The sequence below is a fragment of the Eublepharis macularius genome, chromosome 7 (genome assembly GCF_028583425.1).
Source record: "Eublepharis macularius isolate TG4126 chromosome 7, MPM_Emac_v1.0, whole genome shotgun sequence".
In the NCBI taxonomy this organism is placed as follows: Eukaryota; Metazoa; Chordata; class Lepidosauria; order Squamata; family Eublepharidae; genus Eublepharis; species Eublepharis macularius.
The window spans coordinates 48,941,836-48,960,160 of NC_072796.1; the positions used below are offsets into that span (position 1 = coordinate 48,941,836).

Consider the following 18,325-nt stretch of genomic DNA (forward strand, 5'->3'; position numbering starts at 1 on the left):
TTAACCATTTAATGTTGTATTTAAAAATGTCACTTGACTTCTCCTATTGTGTACGATTCCAGTCCAGTAGCACCTTAAAGACCAACAAGATTGCCAGAGTGTGAGCTTTACAGAGTCCAGCTCGCTTGGTCAGATACCAGGAAGACCCTGGAAACATCTGATGAAGAGAACTTGATTCTCGAAAGCTTATGCTATAATAAAATTGGTTAGTCTTAAAGGTGCTACTGGACTCTTTTTGATTTTGTTGCTCTCCTTGGTGCCGTTGGACCCAAATCCTGCTCTTCTGCGGCAACCTGCACGGCCTGTTGCCTGCCTTTCTCTCAGTCCTCGCCCCCGTTAAACTGTGCTGTAACCGGCACGGGGCCCTGTGTCTTGGGCCGCCCGAGAACGGCACAGAAAGAGGTTCGGAGGTTACTTTGGCTCTCGCCTCCTTCCCTACCGCTTGGCTGGGCGGATCTCCGCCTCCTCCCCTGACGACGCACAAGTTCCTGTTGTCCCACTCCATACTCCCCCCCCCTTCTAATGAGCGTCATGCCACACAAAGAACTGAGCATGCGCCTTCTCATACTCCATGGAAAGGCAGGTTTCCGCCCGGAGACAAGCACGGGTTCCCTAGTCCCGCCCTTTCCCCTTGACAGCCCCGCCCCTCTCTGACGTCACCGTTCCCGAAAGCCGGCCCGCCCCTAAGCCTCAAGGGGAGAGAGAGAGAGAGAGAGACGAGCGTGTTGCCTGTGCGAAAGACGGCGCTGCTGTTGCGTAGCGGTTGGACTGTGTGTGACCAGTTCGAAGTTCGACTACCACTATTGCCATGCAGGTGGCCTTGGGTCAGCTCAGCTACTCCTCTCAGCTCCAGCTGTATTGTGGGGATAGTAATCACGCCGACTTTGCTCACTGCTCTGAGTGGGGCACTAATTTGTCTAGAAGAGCAGCGAATAAGTGCAGTTGTTATATGATTCCCACTCAGAGCAGCGAAGAGGGTCCCGCACACCTATGGATCTCCGTTTGCGATTTCGCTGTCCAGGTGTAGCATGCGGCCTATGCAATTTGCTCGGGAGCAGGCTTACGTTCGAGTAAGACAAGCATGGTGTTCGGCGCTTCACCCTTGTTTTCTGAAACTTCATAAACAAAGGTGAAGACGAGTTATTTACATCTACAGTTATATAGCATTTTAAATTATTTATATAGGCTTTGTTCAAAATTTAAATTTGATATATTTGCTTCTGTTGTTATGTCTGCATCTAGTCTTTCCTTCTAGAAGCTCTGCCCTGTACCTTTACTGCCAAACCATTCTAACGTAATTTCTAAACTACTTTTAATGTATACAAACATATTTAGGACAACTTGTAATGTTACTTTGTATACTCAGATAATGTTGCCCACCTCGAGGCAGGGGCTGTTTCGTTGTTATCGCTAGTGGTCTTCCCCTGGAGAAAATGGCAGCTTTGTAGGGCAACTCTATTGCATCACATTCCCACTCTTCCCAGAAATTTCCCACAAATCTACAGGAGTTTCTGGAGCTGGAATTAGCAACTGGACTAGTGTACTGAGATCCAGTAATAAAATAAGCACTTTTCTTCTCAGCTGAAAATACATGCATGCATTTAATCAGCAAAATGCATTAATTATACACTGCTCTCCACATGTTCAAGGCAATTTTGTAATTTAAAAAAAACAAAGTGATAATAAAAACTATAATATAAACTGTATTTGTGTGTGTTTAACTGTTATTAATTTTTTTAACCGATACTCGATTTTCCTAATATACAGAATAGGAAAAATATCTATAAACCCAAAAATGTCCCAGAAGAACCAATACAGTAAAAAAATAATACCTGTACATTAATGTTACATCGCCATCTAGTGGAAAAGGAGAGATTGCCAAGCCTGTGGTTTGAGTTCATAATTGAACAAGTTCAACTTTTAGAAGAGACAAACAAAACTTATTGCGCTCACTACACTTACAGTGCAATCCTAAACAGAGTTACTCCAGTCGAAGCCCACTGATTTCAATTGGCTTAGACTGGAGTCTAAGCCAATCCTCACTTTAGGATTGTTAGTGATTTGAGAACCAAGGGTCATAGGGCCCATAATGGGCCTGGAATGCAGGATGATTTATTAACTATAACTTGTTCCTTCCCAAATCTTTATGGTAGATACTTAATGGGATTTTTGCTGTTTTTATCAATGTTTTAAATGTAACTTGTGTTTTTATTGTTGTAATCCGCTCTGAGCCCACTTGCAGGGAGGGTGGAATAGAAACCCAATAAATAAAAATTATTATTATGGAGCAAACTAATCAGATCTATTCAGAAATAAGTCCCATTTTGTTCCCTTGGACTCACACTGAGAAAAATGTTCTTTCTCATTTGGGACATCTGTTACTTTTGTTTTTTTAGTGAAAAAGGAATATTCATGTCTATATCGTGGAGACAGGAATTGCCTACACTGTATGTTCCTGCTCTCTCCCTCCCAATACTGCAACTCTTTGCACCACAACCAGTGCACAAGAGCCACACCTCTAGTTCATCTCTCCCCATCCTGTTCTTTTACGTTCATTAACAGCATGATCCCATGCTGAGTTATCTCAGTCTGAGCTCTTTTAAATCCATGGGCTCAGACCGGAGTAACTCTGCATAGGATTGCACTGACAGGTGCAGCATGGAGGAAGAAAACCACATTGGTGCAGGATGTTGGATCTCTGTGTGTTTTATACGCCTATGGAGATCTGAGCATCACTAGAGCTTCAGAGCCCACCACCTCCTCTCATATGCTAACATAGCCCTGTTTTGAGGATCAAATTGTCAGGCCAAAGTGATTTCAAACAATCTGGGTGGGTTTGCAGTATATGATACCTTGGAATTTGATTGCCAAGCAACAAAGGTTGTAAATTAGGATAAGAACCCTGAATTAACAACTTTATCTGCAACCGCTGCTTTTTATGTAAGAGTTTGCTGATTCATGTTTGTAATCTATAGTAACCTTCAGGCCTGTCTCAGAACTGCATTAATCGCTGTATTTATATTTCAGCATTTTCCCTCTTATGCTTTCATTCAAATAGCCCTGCCACATAGGATTTTTTTTTTGCTTTCCTGTCCATTTTCACTTTTCCTATATTATTTTTAATTCTTAGCCTATCCTCTGAAACATTTGCAATCTCCCTTCTTTGCACTCTTCTATCCCAGCCATTAATGAAAGAAGCACTAATTATGAGCTTTCTTTCAAAGGCCACGTTTTACACCAAAGGCATGGACTGTGGTTTTGAGATGCAAAAGCCAAGATAATTTTGGCCTAATTGTTTTCTCTCTGAACACTAATTATCCTTCTCTAAGGTGAAAATAATAAGAACCTACTTCATGGGTTTGTTGTGATGAAGACTGACACAATTTTCAAACAGTTTGTACCACAGATATGCTGTATGACTAGGAAAGCACTCTACACACTGCAGCAGTCCATTAGTTACCAATGCCATCTAAAACAGAGTTATATCCATTGACTTCAATGGAGTTAGAAGGGTGTAATTCTGCTTACAATTGCACTATAGATCACTGGCTGTCTTGGTTCCTTAGGATTTGGATTTTGTAGTCAATCAACATTTGAAGTTTATTTTTCTCTATATCAGCCCTTCTCCACTCAGTTCCGACGAGGAACTAATCTTCCACTGGAGTTTCTATGCTATCGGATAAAGTGCATATGCAGGTATGGAGCTAAAAAGAATCTGGAAGACCCCCCCTGATGAAACTGCATGTGAAATGCATAGAGGTTGTACAATCATTAAAGATTCTTCCCTTTGCACCAATTGCCTCTCTTATTTGTTTTGCCTTGGTGCAGCCCCTTCTTCATAAGATAGTTCTAACAATTTCATACATTTTTGTACTATATGAGGCTACTCCCTCACTGGCACCCTCCTCTGATGCTCTACTATCCTGCCAGCTCTCCCAGCAGGTGTCCTCCAGCCTCCAATGGGCAAGAAAGGGGGTTGCACCACATTGTTCCTTCTCCTGCCCTGGGAGTCACAGCACCCTTCAGCTGCATCTCCCTTCACTTCCTCCTCAGCCTTCATGAGAACCTGACTTTAAAGGCCTCCTCTTGCCCCACCTCCCTGGCTCCTCTCCCAATCTCTACCCAGCCTCCCTGACTGGCCCTGCTCCCAACCTATCTGATGCAATTGCCTGGTCCCACCCACTCCATCCCAGCCTAGGGGCAGGGCTTGTGATCTGCTCTCTGCTGGCTTGCTCCTGTTGCTTCTGGATCCTCTCCAGTGGCTCCCTTCGCAGCTTGGGGCCTGTGCTTGCCTGTGGACCTGGCTGAGGTGGAGCTGCCTGGGCAACTACAGGAAAAGGGTGAGTCAACCAGGTGGTTGCAGGCTGTCCCCCAAGGCTGTGCCTGGTTGTTGGCTGCTGCTGCTGGAGGTGGCCTGGGGCCCTGTAGAGGCATCTGCAGCTGTGTTATTGCCAAAGGTGGTGCTGCAGGGCCTGAAGATGGGGCCTGCTGCTGCAGAGGGGTTGAACAGGAGGACAGCATCGCTGGACACACTAAAATGGATTTCAGCCTCCTTCAAAGTGTTTTTGCTCACACATCATTGCACGATATAAAGCAGAAGAAAATGTCTCTACTGAATGTTTTACAGCCTAAGCACAGTTAGACCCTTCTACATCCATTGAAGTCAATGAGTTTAAAAGGGTGAAACTCTCCTTAGGATGGCACTATGAATGATATTTTTATGCCCCTTGTTTCATTATTCGTGATTTCTTAGTTGTTATTTTTATGACTTTATTCTGTTATTTTTACTTTGTGAGCTGCTTCAGGGAAGTCTCTGGAGAGATGGCATATAAAAAGTTCTCAATAAATATATAAAATATTTTTAATTGACTATACATTCTAGCCAGTGTAGGTTTTATGTTTGCATTTTAAGAAATTTTTTTAAAACCCTCTGTCACATGAGGAAACAGTCATAGATATTTTCAATGGTATAGTACTACTTAAATAGCACTTTTTAAAAAATTACAAGTGCTTTATAAACTTATTTTGCTGAAGCCTAATAACACCATGTCAAATCATTATCTCATATTCTCATCACTTAGATACAACCCCAAACATATTTACCTGGAAATATACTCCCTTGAAATTAACATGGAACTACATCCAAGTAAACAGATTTAGGACTGGAATTAAGGGATAATGCACGTAATGGCTATATTTGTGTTAGCAATGTCCCATGGCAAGTGAGTCATTTGACACAACCTATAGCTGATAGATTTGTACATCATTGCAAACCACCTTTGCCATGAACAAGATAGTAAAGTACATCAGTCAACAGAGATGGTGGTTTTCCAAAGCCAGTAAAGTCCATGGCGAGCTGTGGTGATTTGAACATTGATTCAAGCAACACTGTATCCACTGGACAGCATCCCTATTGGAAAAACGAGTTCATTTGAATAGAACTTCATACTACAAATGTGACTTTTAGTCCCGTCATGTCCCTAAATATGATGCTGTTTATTACTCTGAGCAAATGATTCCGTTTTTGTGTTCTGTAAAAGCAGGACAGCATGTTTTCTGCACCTTGACATACCAAATCTCTTTAAATAGTGTGCTTTTTTTGCAGCAAACAAGCAAATAAATTGGCTGAACACTTTATGAGAAAACTGTTCAAGTCTCTATTGAAGTGCAAACAGTCATAACTCCAGATGTACTGATTTGTTTTGAAACACATGGAGAATCTGAAACCCATTATGTTACATAGAATTAGAGAAAAAGAAATATTGGGATTGGCAACATGTTTAAATGAACCCAAATGTCACAACATGTTTTTATACGTATCAAGCCTTTTGTGCTCAGCGAGATGTAACTTGAAGCTTTTCTGTGGGATTTCTGGTATTAATTATATGGTGTTTTTCACAGATGAGTTTCTAAATGACTGAAGGGAAGTTCTTTCAAATTAAAGCAAAAGATTCTTTACAATTCCCTCCAACATGAAGAAATTAAGGAGAGCAACTTAAGAGTGATGGAGCATCGAGTTAAGGAGTGGTTCCAGTATTATGAACACCTGGGCAGCATATCAAGAGCCAGGGGCAGCTGAAAGGAAAAAAATAAACAGAAACTCAGGTTTATTACATGGTAGAACATTACACAAAAGATACGACTTCAGTTAGTTCTAAAAGCCTACTTCGTTGATTTCAGCTCATTTATTGGTATTCACATGAATAGAACTGTTCATAGTTATAAATCTGATATGTTTTTTTCTGTTCAGAGCAGTAACTCTGAAGTGTGCGTCTGCATAAAGACTTCAGTCTTAGGCCTAGTTTTTAAAATTCGTATTTACATCTTCAAACATTTACAAGCTACCTTTGTCCAATTAACTCACACAAGGGAAGTTTGAGAAACCATCCCTGGAATGTACCACTTCAGTGTCTGTGAAGGCTTGTTTGACAATGGATTTGGGGATTGTTATTTTATTTTTAACTGTAAATGCTTTTAATTTATTATTGAAAGCTGCCTTGAACCACAAGCAAAAGTGGGGTCAAAATGTTCAAATGAATAGAACTCCCTGCAGGTGGAGAAATAGAAGTCAGGGAGAAGAATGGCAGCCTTAACCACCTGTATGGTGTACTAGATTTGTATGTGTAGGGAATGCTTTTCATGACAAAGCAGCTTACAAGCTTCCACCTGTATCTGAAGGAACACCTCCTCTGCTTTGCCTGCTTGTGTCACATGGTTCTTAAAATCTGCATTGGTCCTCCAAGTGGCTCTAGCTGCTGTGAATGCAGACACTTGCAGTGGCAATGGAGCATCCACATGGCGGTTTTTCACTTTTCTTATATCAGCCTCCCTTGGCCACCTGAGGGCTTTCAGTGGCTTAAAAAAATCAGCAACTGACATATCTCTGAAAATTTGGGGGGAAATCTTTATCTCATTAGTGCAAACTTGTGCAATCATTCAAAAACGACCATCCCAAAGCAACTTTAAGAAAGGTTCCAGCAAAGTGGGGAGAAGCTGAAAAGAATCCTGATGCTTTTGATACTGGTAAAAAGGACCACTCCTGTAAGAACTGTGTGACAAACATGCCCATTCATCAGTCAAATGTAACATTAGTTACACTGTATATGCCCCCAGTAAGTTGTCCGATTCTCATGCTCCCCCTTTCTTTTCATGCCGAAGGCGATTTAGGCAACCTGTCGAAACTCTCCAGAAAATCTTGATGTGCAAATGTAGAAACACAGAGATCAACTGGAATTTGTTATTCCTCCACCCCAAATCTGGATTAAACGGTGGTTTAGAATTCTGTTTTGTGGGTAGAGAACGAACTTTGTTAAACCATGTACGCACTGCGTTTGCATGTTAGAGACAGCTGGAGTTAGGATTTATTTATTTTATCCTCACAACAATCCTGTGAGGTAGGCTAGGCTGAGAGCGTGTGACTTGCCCAAGGACACCCAGATTCAAACCCCCACTCTGCCATGGGACCTTGCTGGGTGACCAAGTTGCCATATGTACATATAAGGGCGTAGGCTACGATCCTGCGAAACCTGAGGCAGTCTTTTCTGCCTCCCCCTGAAGCAATGCAAATTTCCCACCAACGGAACTGCTCCCGCGCGTCTATCAAGTCAATTTGGGACTGAAACAAGCCAAAGAACACTACAGGAGGCTGTACCCCCTCAACAGCTCTGCCGGCAACCAATCAACGCGCCTATCGAGAGTTGCGTTGCAGGAAGACGTCGCTGTTCAACACGAAGGGGCGGAGCCAGAAAAATTCCAGAGAACACGTTTGGAGAAGGTTTTCCTCCGACTGGACTGTAATTGGCCGGAGGGTTTTTGACTGGCGAATGGGTGCTCGCGGAGAGTGCGCGGCATGCCCCTGTCCCTCCCGCTGACCCCTGAGGTATTTATGGCTGCGCGCGAAAGGCTTCCTTGTTCAAGCGAGCGCGCGGGAAGGTCGGGGGGCGGCTGTCCGGAGAGGAACTCGCGGGTTGCTCGGTGAGTTCGCGCGGTGAGGCGTTGAAGCAGGAACTGGCCGTGCCGCCAAGAGACCGGCGTTAATATAAAGCGGGGCGGTTGTTCTTCGGGTGGGAGAGGCTGTTTCCCGTCAACCCCTGTAGTGCTTCCCTTAGGCGGGTTTGTAGAGTTGGGAGAGTTCGTGCGCGCCTGAATATGCTATCTTGGTTTATGAGAAAGCCCGTGGCTTAAGGTGAGGGTAGGTACGAAGTCCATTTGGGAGCACCCCTTCGGTTGAGCAACGCAACATGTGTGAACCACTTGCAGTGCAGTCTCGTGTAAATTACTGCAGGTAAACTCGTTGTGTTCAGTAGGCTTAAACTGGAAGGCCCCACTTACGTATGTTTACACTGTGCTGTGACTTCCACAGGGAGAATTTTAGGACTCTACCGAGTACTTAGTGGCAAAACCGTATCCTCGCTTCCACATGGGTACTCAGTAAAACTGGTCAGACTTAAGCACATCTCGTTGCTTCCGTTATTTCTGGCTTTGAAAATGAACTTTGAGGCCGAGTTCTGTCTCAAACGGGAGAGTGTATTCAAGAGCCAGTTTCCCTATAGTGATGGCAGTTGAGATGTAGGCAGGAGTATAGGATAATAAGTTAGGGTTACCGCTCTGATAGTTACAGGCTTGTTGTGTGTTGATAAAATCTCACTTTACGTCTGCTGGTGTTTTGGGTTGTGGGCTGCTTTCGGTTACTTTTTTTGACTTGCGAGCAGCTTTCAGTTACTTTTTTGGCAGTTGTAAGAACTTCCCTATTGGCCTGAAATGATATGATTCTGAATTTCTGTTCTTAAAAACAAAAGATCACATCTTTTCAGGCATATGTGTAGCTCTGAGAAATACTCCCTCTGGAATGTAGCAGAAATTGAAGTCTCTCGAATAGGGATGGCCAGCTTCTGTGTTACAATGGGCTGCACCATTATATAGAGATATGCTCTAGTTCTTACTTTCCAGATCGCTGCTGGCATGTGAACTCTGCCATATGGGAGGTAAGTGAGGCAAGGCTTCATAATAAAGCTAATACCAGCTAGTTTCATGCTAGATAGATAGATGTGACTGCATAATGATGGGTTCATTCAAGAGCTTTCACAACTCTTGAACTTATTTTCTTTAAGGATTAAACAATAAACAAGACATTTATTGTATAAAGTTTAAAATGTAGACTTGGCTGCAGTGGAGGGCTAGGACTAGGACAGTTCACCTTCACTCTAAAGAACCAATCAAGGGGATTTATTCAAGACCATTTACTGAAGACTTCATGACCTTTGCTACACTTCATAATTCAGACAGAAGCTAAAGATAATAAATTAATAGTTTGTTCTTCACCTTCTGCTGTATGCTTACAGTAATCATGCACATGGAATTGGTGATGATAATGTGATTTTGTGTGAAGAGGTGGGGGAGAAGACATAGCCATAGAACTTATAGAATGGTAGAAGCTGTAGAAACCGCCCGAGTCATTTGGAATTGATTACAGTTGTTTAAGGACTACTCTGCTTTTAAAGCAGAGATTATTCCCTGTGTTTCCATAATGGGCTGGCCATGCCTCTTCTCAGATGTTTGAAGGATGTTTGCATTAATAACTCGAGGCTCTGTGAACATGTTTGTATGCTTGTTTTCAGATGTGTGAATGCCATTTTCTTTATCTTATATACTTGGACCTTCTGAAAAAAAACAATTAAAATTGTTGAACAGTAATCTTGTGGTCCTTCAAAAAGTTGTATGACTTTCAAGCGCTCTTAATAGTATGCCTTACAAGTTCCGGGGCTTCCGGCTGAGGATGAGAAACTGATGTCTGGGGAGTCTGGAGAATGAAGTTCTAGTATGTGAATCCTTAATGGACTGTTGTGATTGTAGTTAAACAGAATAACTCTTACTATGTATTCTAGCATATTTTGTGCAAATAAGACTGCTTAAAGTGGACGAATGAATTCCAGGGTGAAGCAGAAGGCTGAAGCAGACAAATCTTTGGCTGCAAAGGTAACCAACTTTTAATGACTAATTTACTTTCTTTATCTGTATATATCAGAGTGGTTTGCTGTTAAATCTTGGCAAATAAAAGGTTTAATTTTCATATGAATTGGGCTCAGAGGTACTAGGTTAGTTTTCTTTGATTAGCTGCTGCTTACAGAATTAATTCCATGGAGGTAATTGGAATTTAGTTTTGTTGCAGCATTAATCCTTGGGTGTAAGAGCTGAAATAGTCAGTCATGAACTTTTGTTCTTTTCCTTATTTGTAAGGTAGTAGCAACTCATGCAAAATGCTAAGCTAAACATCCTCAAATTAATACTTGTTAGTGGGGTCAGAATGACCCATAAGAAGCGGGAAGGGGGTCAGCTTCTACAACTTTTATCTCTTGACTTTAATGAGGACAGTTGTCTTGTGGTGACTTATGCATCTTCACTTATAATTTTATCTATACAGCTGCAATGATTATCACTTTGACTCAAAATGCATCCCACAGGAAACTGAAAAGAAAATAATGGATGAAATTGACAAAGTGCTGGGTTCTTCCTATTGTCTTGTATTGCAGGTGGAAATTGGATAATGAAGGCTAAACTTGGTTTTTTGCTGGTGGCATCATGCTCAGTGCAGGCTTCATATTGATATGAGGGTCTGCTACACTGATTAGTAATATTCTTTCCTAAATACTTTCAGCGTTTGCAGAGAAGGATAAACTTCAGCAATACCTACCCTTCAGAAAAGGCATATTTAATGTTTTTTCTCCATTCCCTATTGCAGTAATAGCTGCGGAGAGATGTTGCCTTAATTTATAGCCTCAGAAGTCAAAATTGGTTCTTGCCAGTTAATCTACTGACGGTTTAGTTGGATTGCCAATTAAGGCTTGCAGACTTGTTCTACTGTAAGGATTTTTATGAGAGGTATATAAACTACCTACATGAGCAGTAATTGGATATGAATTAACTCCCTGCAAATTACTTTCTTCTTGTGCTAGTAACAGTAGGAATTCCAGTATCATATCTTAAGATGCCATACAAATCCAAGATAGAAGAAGGCTCGTGCTACCAGTGCATTTCATACTGCTCAAAAATTGACTGGACAGTCACTGAAGTTTCTCTGTATCCCTAGATGATAGGAATCTTGTTTTTACATGCTATTTTTGTGTAGTTCAGTACCCTGGAGTCCAACACAAATCACTTTAAATGTAATTGACTTTGTCACTTTGGTATTTTCATATGCATGTAGTTGCTTTACTATGGGAAACACCAGAATGCAAATCCTACTTTATATTCTTATCCTGCAGGGGCTGCACCTGCTCTGAGTTGCTACATAACACTGTTTTTAGTAGTGCTGTACTTAAGACATACTATGAAGTTGGCAAAATGTCAGAGGATCCCATGTTAGTATTCCAAAAGAGTGTTGAACAGTACAGGAGTTGAGAAAGTTGTGTTCCTTCTTTGGAATCATCAGCATTCTCTGAAGCCTAGAAAAAAATTAAATCTTTTCTCCAGTCTCACTATGTTAGAGTACAAACTACTTCCATACTTGTTATTCATCTCCTAGGATGCCTCAGGTAAAGGAAGGCTAGGTTCTTTCTCCACATTTCCTGATAAGACTATTAAGCTTTTTTTGTATCTCCATTGATTTATATATTTGAAGTGGTTTTGCTTCAGATCTGACTTTGGGTCCCTCAAGCTCCATCACCTGCAGTGACTACAGTGGTGCTGCAGTGTCTCAGGTTTAGGTTTCTCCCAGTGTCTCATTGCAGATGTTGTATCTGATGGTGCCACTGCTTTGCACTTTTCTACAACTGATCTGCAAGGCCCTTCACTTATAATACCTTTATGATCAAAAGATTTGCCAGTATTTAGCAAAAGATAGCTATTGCGCCAAAGCTCTTGTGCTATCTAATACCCAGCTAGTGAAAGCCAGCCCGCACTCCTCTGGTACATTTAGAAAGCACAAGTTCATAGCCCTCATTGCTGCTAGAGAGAGTGGTAGAATTAGCAGGTTGTCATCTGAGCCATGACCATTGTTATTGGCCTGGCTGGGGTGTGTGTTAGGCAAGAAAAGAAAAAAAATGGTTGGATTTGTGGGGTCACTCGGTGTGTTGGGTTGGCACCCTATATCAGAGCCAATAGGGGCAGGAAACCATTCCTCCCTGGCTCCAGACTTGCTCCCTTTCAAAGCACAAAATCTAGAGGGGCATGCCATGTTCACCTTTATTGTCTGGTAAGTCAAGAGATGGCTGCTAAATTTTATGGAACCATGTCAGTGAATAATACCGTTGTTAAGAAGGGCAAAGGAGATTGAAGACCACCCAAATGTAGAAATAAAGTGTGTGAAACTTCTTTGCTGCCTGTTAATTCTTGGCCTTGCTGCTTCCTGTAGGTCCTCTATATCTAGATTTTCATACTACTAAATTTTTACTTTCTGCCTGGTTTGTCTTCAGTTGGCACTCTTTGGTTGAACATAAAATATTAAGAGTAATAGATTAACTCAAGTAAGTGGTGGCCAGTGAATTCCTCTTAATAACTACAGCCCAATTCAGCAGCATTGAGTGTAATCTGAAATATAGCACAGTGCTGGTTCCCACAGTAGCTGGCACTTGTCCTGTACTTTAACAGTAAGTTAATCGGCAGTAGAAATTTTACCGTGGGAAAGGTGAGCTCTTGTCATGTGAAGTAGACTGAATCACTAACTTTCTCACGCTAGTATGACATTATGTTCCTGTTATCCCTGTTTGATTATCTACTGTTGTTTGCTATCTCATGGTGGCTGTGTAATGATTTTTTTAAAAAAAGACTTAATGCCGGAAATAAGTATTTACATATGACAAGGAAGGTAATAGATGTTCTGTTTCCCCAAAATAATACTCTTACTGGATCAGTGTGTTATGCCCCAAACAAGGCAACTAGACACCTGCCATGAATCAAAGGAAATTGGTACCCTGCGGAGTATCTTAAATCAACTTACTGCTTTAGGTGCTCCAATCTGTCTTTAAATAGGCATAACAGCATTAAACAAAACAATTACTAGAAATTCAACCTCTGCTTTTGGTACAGTACAAATGCCCATGTTGGTGATACAAGAGTTCTTTAAACAACTAAATCTGTTAGAGATCCAGTTACAATGCAAAGATGACCTGATTTGTATATTTCAGCTGGTTTGGGTACTAACTGTTCATAAGTGGCTATGAGTGGTCAGGTCTAAAATAAGTAGAGAACACATCTCTGGCTTTAATTCCGGCTGATCTCACAAGCACTGGACTTGCTGTTTGTCCTACTCACCTGGTGGTTTGCATTTAAACACATTTTAGAAGTAGTCTTCCTGGCAAAATATAAGTGCAATACTTTTAAAATGGATGATTAAAATGTTCAATATTCAGTAATACTTAACAGCTACACAGTATAACATTTGTTAAATATCTAGCATACAATTCAAAAGAATTCATATACCTAAAGGAAGAACACCAGATCACTAGATTTTTTTTCTGGTGTTGCCATGTTGTCAAATTGGTAAACTGAGGCATTTCAGCTAAAGTCAAAGACTTGTTAGCAATTTCAATACAGAAGAAATAGTTGAGTGACATCAATAATGACCATTGTTGGAGAAGTTCCCCAGAAGTGCTGAATATCACATACGATGCAGGAATGTTCAGTGCTTCAGTGGTATTATATAAATAGTTCTGCAACAGGGCATGAGTTTCATTTTGACCGAATAAGTATCATTTTTGGCCTGGCTGGGCGATTAATCCACTTTACTGTGATCTAGAATCTTCTTATGAAGTATTTATTGCTGTGTTCTATAATGTTCTGTAGTTTACATTAATGTTTGAGAGTTAAATGTATTTCAGACTGCCTTGGAAACATGATCTAAAATCTAGGTGGACTATATTGAGACTGTACTCTTCTTCAAAACAGGCGTCTACAGGTAATACAAATGGCCCATTCCAGAGACAGACCCTGAAGATGATACAGCCATCTGTTACGGGGTGTCTTGTTGGCCGGGCAAATGAGGTATGTGCCATTACTGAAAAACATTATTTGGGAGCTATTGGTTTCTCACATAAGCTGCGGCTTGCCTTCAGTTGAGTATAAAACTAAATTGCTAGTATATGCAGCATAGAGGCTTGAATAGGTATTGAGTTGGCTGTTAACTTTAAAGCACATCTGAAGATGCATGTTATGTTAATACAGTTAACCAGGAATATGTTAAGTTGTTTCAAGTAGATTGGCATGTAGGAGGGAATATTTTTGGGACAATGTACCTGTTTCTGAGAGTTTTTTCCATTAAAACTTATAGCAGGTCCAAACATCAATCAAGGGGAAACTCCGGAGTGAGCAGTCTATCTCTAAGGTTTGCAAACCTGCTTCTGCAATGGTGTCAGAACACAGAAATGCAAAAGGTGTCGTCCAGGCTTCTGACCTCATGGTAAAAGGTACATAGTCTTTTAAAAATAAAACAACTACCAAAATCCTGTATTAAGAACATGCAGCTATTGCACCAAGATATATATATAAACAAATGGTATTCTCCAATATGGCTCTTTGGATTATGGTAACATATTGAATTCTTGGAAATAGAGTAGATGTTAGAACTCATAAAGATGGAGGTGTGGGAGAGCACATGGTAGGATCCATAGATCTTGTTTCCCCTAATGTACATCATTAAGGATAACTTTAGCCAATTTGCTCATTGCAAAGGAGTGGTTTAACAACATTAAGCTTTCTGAGTGCTTGTGGATGATTTCTTGAAGGGCTCTGTAGGTAGAGTGCTATAGAAATGCACTGGAAAGGGTGTGGACATGTTTGTTTAGAGCATATTGGTTTTAATTACCCATTTTAGGCCTCACCTTTCTACTAACACTGACAAATTGGCAAGGTACTGTGACTTAAACTCTCTTCAATGAGTATACTCACATCCTCTTTAAAAGTACCATGTGTTGGCATTAGCAATAGCTTTCAAGCCCTTTTAACACTTGTTCAAGTTTTAATAGTTTAGCTGAAATACCAGTAAACGATGTGGGTTTAATGTACTGCAAAACACAATCTGCTGAATGGAAAGTGACTCTGAAGTTGCTTGTTCTTTGCCATTCAAGGAAAATACTTGCTTTTGGATCATTTTGACAACTTATTTAACACGAGGTAACTCTCCAGGTAACTTTAGTGGTCTTCTACACAAACCATACTTTCAGCACCCAAAGTGCTGAAAAATAGCTACTGTTACCATCTCTATAATTCAGAAATCTAAACGAGTGATACTTATCAATGAAGATAATCAATTAAGTTCTCATAACAAATGTGTCAGCGTGATACCTAGATTCAGTGATGAACTAATATCTTGATGCTATCCTATTAGGACTCACTCAGCAGGGCTGTTAACCATTTTGTGCCTGGTATCTCTATTGGCTATCAAGGATACTATCAAGATGTGGGTCACAACAACATTCTTGAATGTTAATAGTGTTAACTCTTTGTAGGCAATCCTTCATCTGTATATTGGAAAGAGTTGGCTGAAGAGAGGAGGAAAGCTCTGTATGAGGTGTTGCAAGAGAATGAAAAGGTAATTGCAGTATTGATGTGGAAAAGATGCTTTTGCTAAATGTCATTATTGAAAATCTGTCTGCTTTTTCCAGCTGCACAAAGAAATTGAATTCAAAGATAGTGAAATTGCTCGTCTAAAGGAAGAGAATGAAGAGCTTGCACAGCTGGCAAGCCATGTGCAGTATATGGCAACCATGATTGAGGTAAATTACTATAATATTAAATGGGGTGCTACAGACTTAATCAAACCCTACGCAAGAGATCCGTCTTGCAAGGTTGCCATGGGGAGAGCTGCTTCATAACGGAGGATGAGGTGTTGTCTCACTAGCATACTCGGACAACACTTGGATATATGGGACCACACAAATGAACGCTTCAAATTTTATGAACTATTTCAGAAAATAAAGGGTAGAATTTGCCCCTAGATGTCAGTCTGCATGCATCAGCTGTACCCCGGTGCTAGATATCAAGTGATATTTTATCAGCTTATTACAGTGAAGTTGATACAAAGGAACTGTTCTGAATTCTGAAACATGTAATTTATGACCTTTGGTAAGTATAATCTGGCATTCATTTGCATTAAAAGTTAAAACTCTAAATGCAAATTCTGTTGTGACCCACCATGCTCTTAATACAAGCATCAGTTTCAAAGCTATACTCAGTTTTGTTGGCTTGCCATCCTTGGGTTCAGCAAAATTCTAAGGAATTTGCTGAGTGGTGTAACTTTTAGAACTTGAGATTTCATATAGTTGATTCTAAATGTTAGTTGTATGGACAGGAACAAAATAACAGTACATTTAATTTCAAGTTGATTGCCACTGACTGTACTAGACAAGCTTCAGCAAAGGCTAAGACGTTAATTACCAATGTACAGTGTAATTGTAATCTGCAAACATTAAATTCCAGCAGTATTTTTGTCAGTGATGCTGTCTTATGTCTCCCCAGCAACTAACTGAACAGGCACCAGAAAGCTTGGAGACACTGAAAGATCTAGACCTGGAAGAAATTGTGTATGAAGATGAAGGTCCTTCTTCAGAAGAGGATTTAGATAGTGATTCTGAACAGGAATGTTCTCAGATCTCTTCTACAAAAAGTGTTGCAGACCTACGTCCATGTGAAACCAGTAATCCTTAAAACTGAGGTTTCTTGTGTCTGATCAGTGCTTCAGGGGAGACTAAACTGCCAGAGATTATTTGGATATTACGGGAACAGACTCATCTGACAACTGAAAATTTAAGAGCCAAAGTATAAATTGTGGCAAGTAATTTATAGTAATGCAAGTAACAGTATCATGTCAAAAGAGTTAGACTATATCTGGCCACTTGCATGCAATGGAAATACTATGTATTTCATCATGTAAATAGTTTTATTCATGTGTTTGAGTTTCATGTAACTGCCAAATAAACTTTATTATCTTATCTGTATGTATTGGATATTCACTGAGCAAATGGGTTCTAGCATCTGGATTATTATCTCTAATGAAGAAGCTGCCCTCTCAAGGCCTGATTGGAATGGGAAAGGCAGCCAATGCATGCAAAGGTTGCTTTGAATACAGACAGGTAGCTCAGATTCTGAATATGGAGAGAAGTGGACAGTGGCAAAGCCCATGCTCTTTAACAGAGCAATGCAGCATCAGTTAATGAACGACTGGTTGTAGAAGTCTTTGAATCTTGGTTTGTGTTCAGCTTAGTGTCCTTGATGTAACTTTGTTATATATATATATATAAAGGTCACAATCCTAAAACATTAATTCTGTTAAAATGCATTTCTAGTTATTTAGACTGAGGTATGTTTGCAAATAAGGTCTCTGTTAAACGCTGAACAGTTTCTGAGGGGAGATGTTCTTTGAACATTTCAGAATAGCCCCTAGCGCTTCTCCCCTACATGTATGTCTCTTAATGTTGAAGGAAGTGCCCACCTTGCATTGTCAGACTTGCATAGCAGAAATGTAACTGATACACATGTAACATTTTAACTGATGTGTATGACGAGTGGGGGAAGTGACTGATCACCAGTGCTATATGACTAGCAGAACATAAGTAATTTACCACTAACCTCGAAATGAGGTTTGGTTAGCAATTGGTGTCAAATTCATCAATTAACACCAGGGATCAAGGTGTATATTATCACTCAACAAAAAAAGGTAATACTATCCTTGCCGCTAGTTGTGCTTCTTGAAGCTGGTCACCTCATTGGTGACTGTTCCTTTAAAACTCTGGTGGCTTCCTTCTTCCCTACCCCCAAGAAACAGTCCTGATGTAATTTTTTTCCAAAAAAGAGCAGGGAGAGGTAGCTGGTACTTTACTCCATATGTTTAGATGACTTCTGCTCCCTTCATGTTCTGTGAGAGGGTTATCAGACACAGCTTGGCGGAGGTACAACACACAGCTGATGGTTTAACATAGTTAATTCTTAATAATATTTCTTAATTGATAATCCTTAATTCTGGTATTAGATCACTACTTGTTTGTAGGTAAGTGCTACATAGGTGTAGCAGGTTTTTTTGGAAGTGGGGGGAGAAAGTAATTGTACACCTTTCTAAGGCTCTTCCAAATCCTACTATTCTCTCCAGAAGTCTGTGATCTGTTTGCCAACCTTCATTCTCAAGCAGAGGATTATTCACTAGTCAATATCTGACGTTTTCAAAATGACTGGGACCCAGTCTTACTTGGTAGACCAAGAGACATGTTGATTTCCTGCTACAAGATGCATCTTTATATGTTCCATCCTTTCTAGGCTCCCTTCCTCCAATATCCCTATTTACCCTCATATTCCTGGTCTTTTATATGCATACAATCCCCAGAATTACTTTAACTGTATG

General features: G+C 40.5%; 1 protein-coding gene across 5 annotated transcripts; it reads left to right on the top strand.

Moving 5' to 3' along the window:
• Nucleotides 1–7,578: 7,578 nt before the first annotated feature.
• Nucleotides 7,579–16,928, top strand: GMNN (geminin DNA replication inhibitor). 5 transcript variants are annotated; one of them, XM_054985261.1, is made up of 7 exons: nt 7,579–7,879; nt 9,885–9,975; nt 13,882–13,977; nt 14,264–14,399; nt 15,441–15,523; nt 15,597–15,707; nt 16,450–16,928. In XM_054985261.1, exons 2-7 carry the CDS (start codon nt 9,922–9,924, stop codon nt 16,636–16,638), a joined length of 669 nt encoding a protein of 222 aa, XP_054841236.1. In that variant the 5' UTR covers nt 7,579–7,879; nt 9,885–9,921; the 3' UTR covers nt 16,639–16,928. The 5 variants fall into 5 exon arrangements, with proteins under 5 accessions (XP_054841236.1, XP_054841237.1, XP_054841233.1 ...); XM_054985262.1 differs by having other exon boundaries at nt 7,591–7,879; nt 9,933–9,975; XM_054985258.1 differs by lacking the exon at nt 7,579–7,879 and adding an exon at nt 7,888–7,974.
• The last annotated feature ends 1,397 nt before the right edge of the window (nt 16,929–18,325 follow it).

Coding starts and splice junctions, on each gene's coding strand:
- GMNN (XM_054985257.1), top strand. CDS start 8,241: ATGTGTGAACCACTTGCAGTGCAGTCTCGTGTAAATTACTGCAG. Junction 8,285..9,932: donor TCTCGTGTAAATTACTGCAG/GTAAACTCGTTG, acceptor AATGAATTCCAG/GGTGAAGCAGAAGGCTGAAG. Junction 13,978..14,263: donor TTGTTGGCCGGGCAAATGAG/GTATGTGCCATT, acceptor TAAAACTTATAG/CAGGTCCAAACATCAATCAA.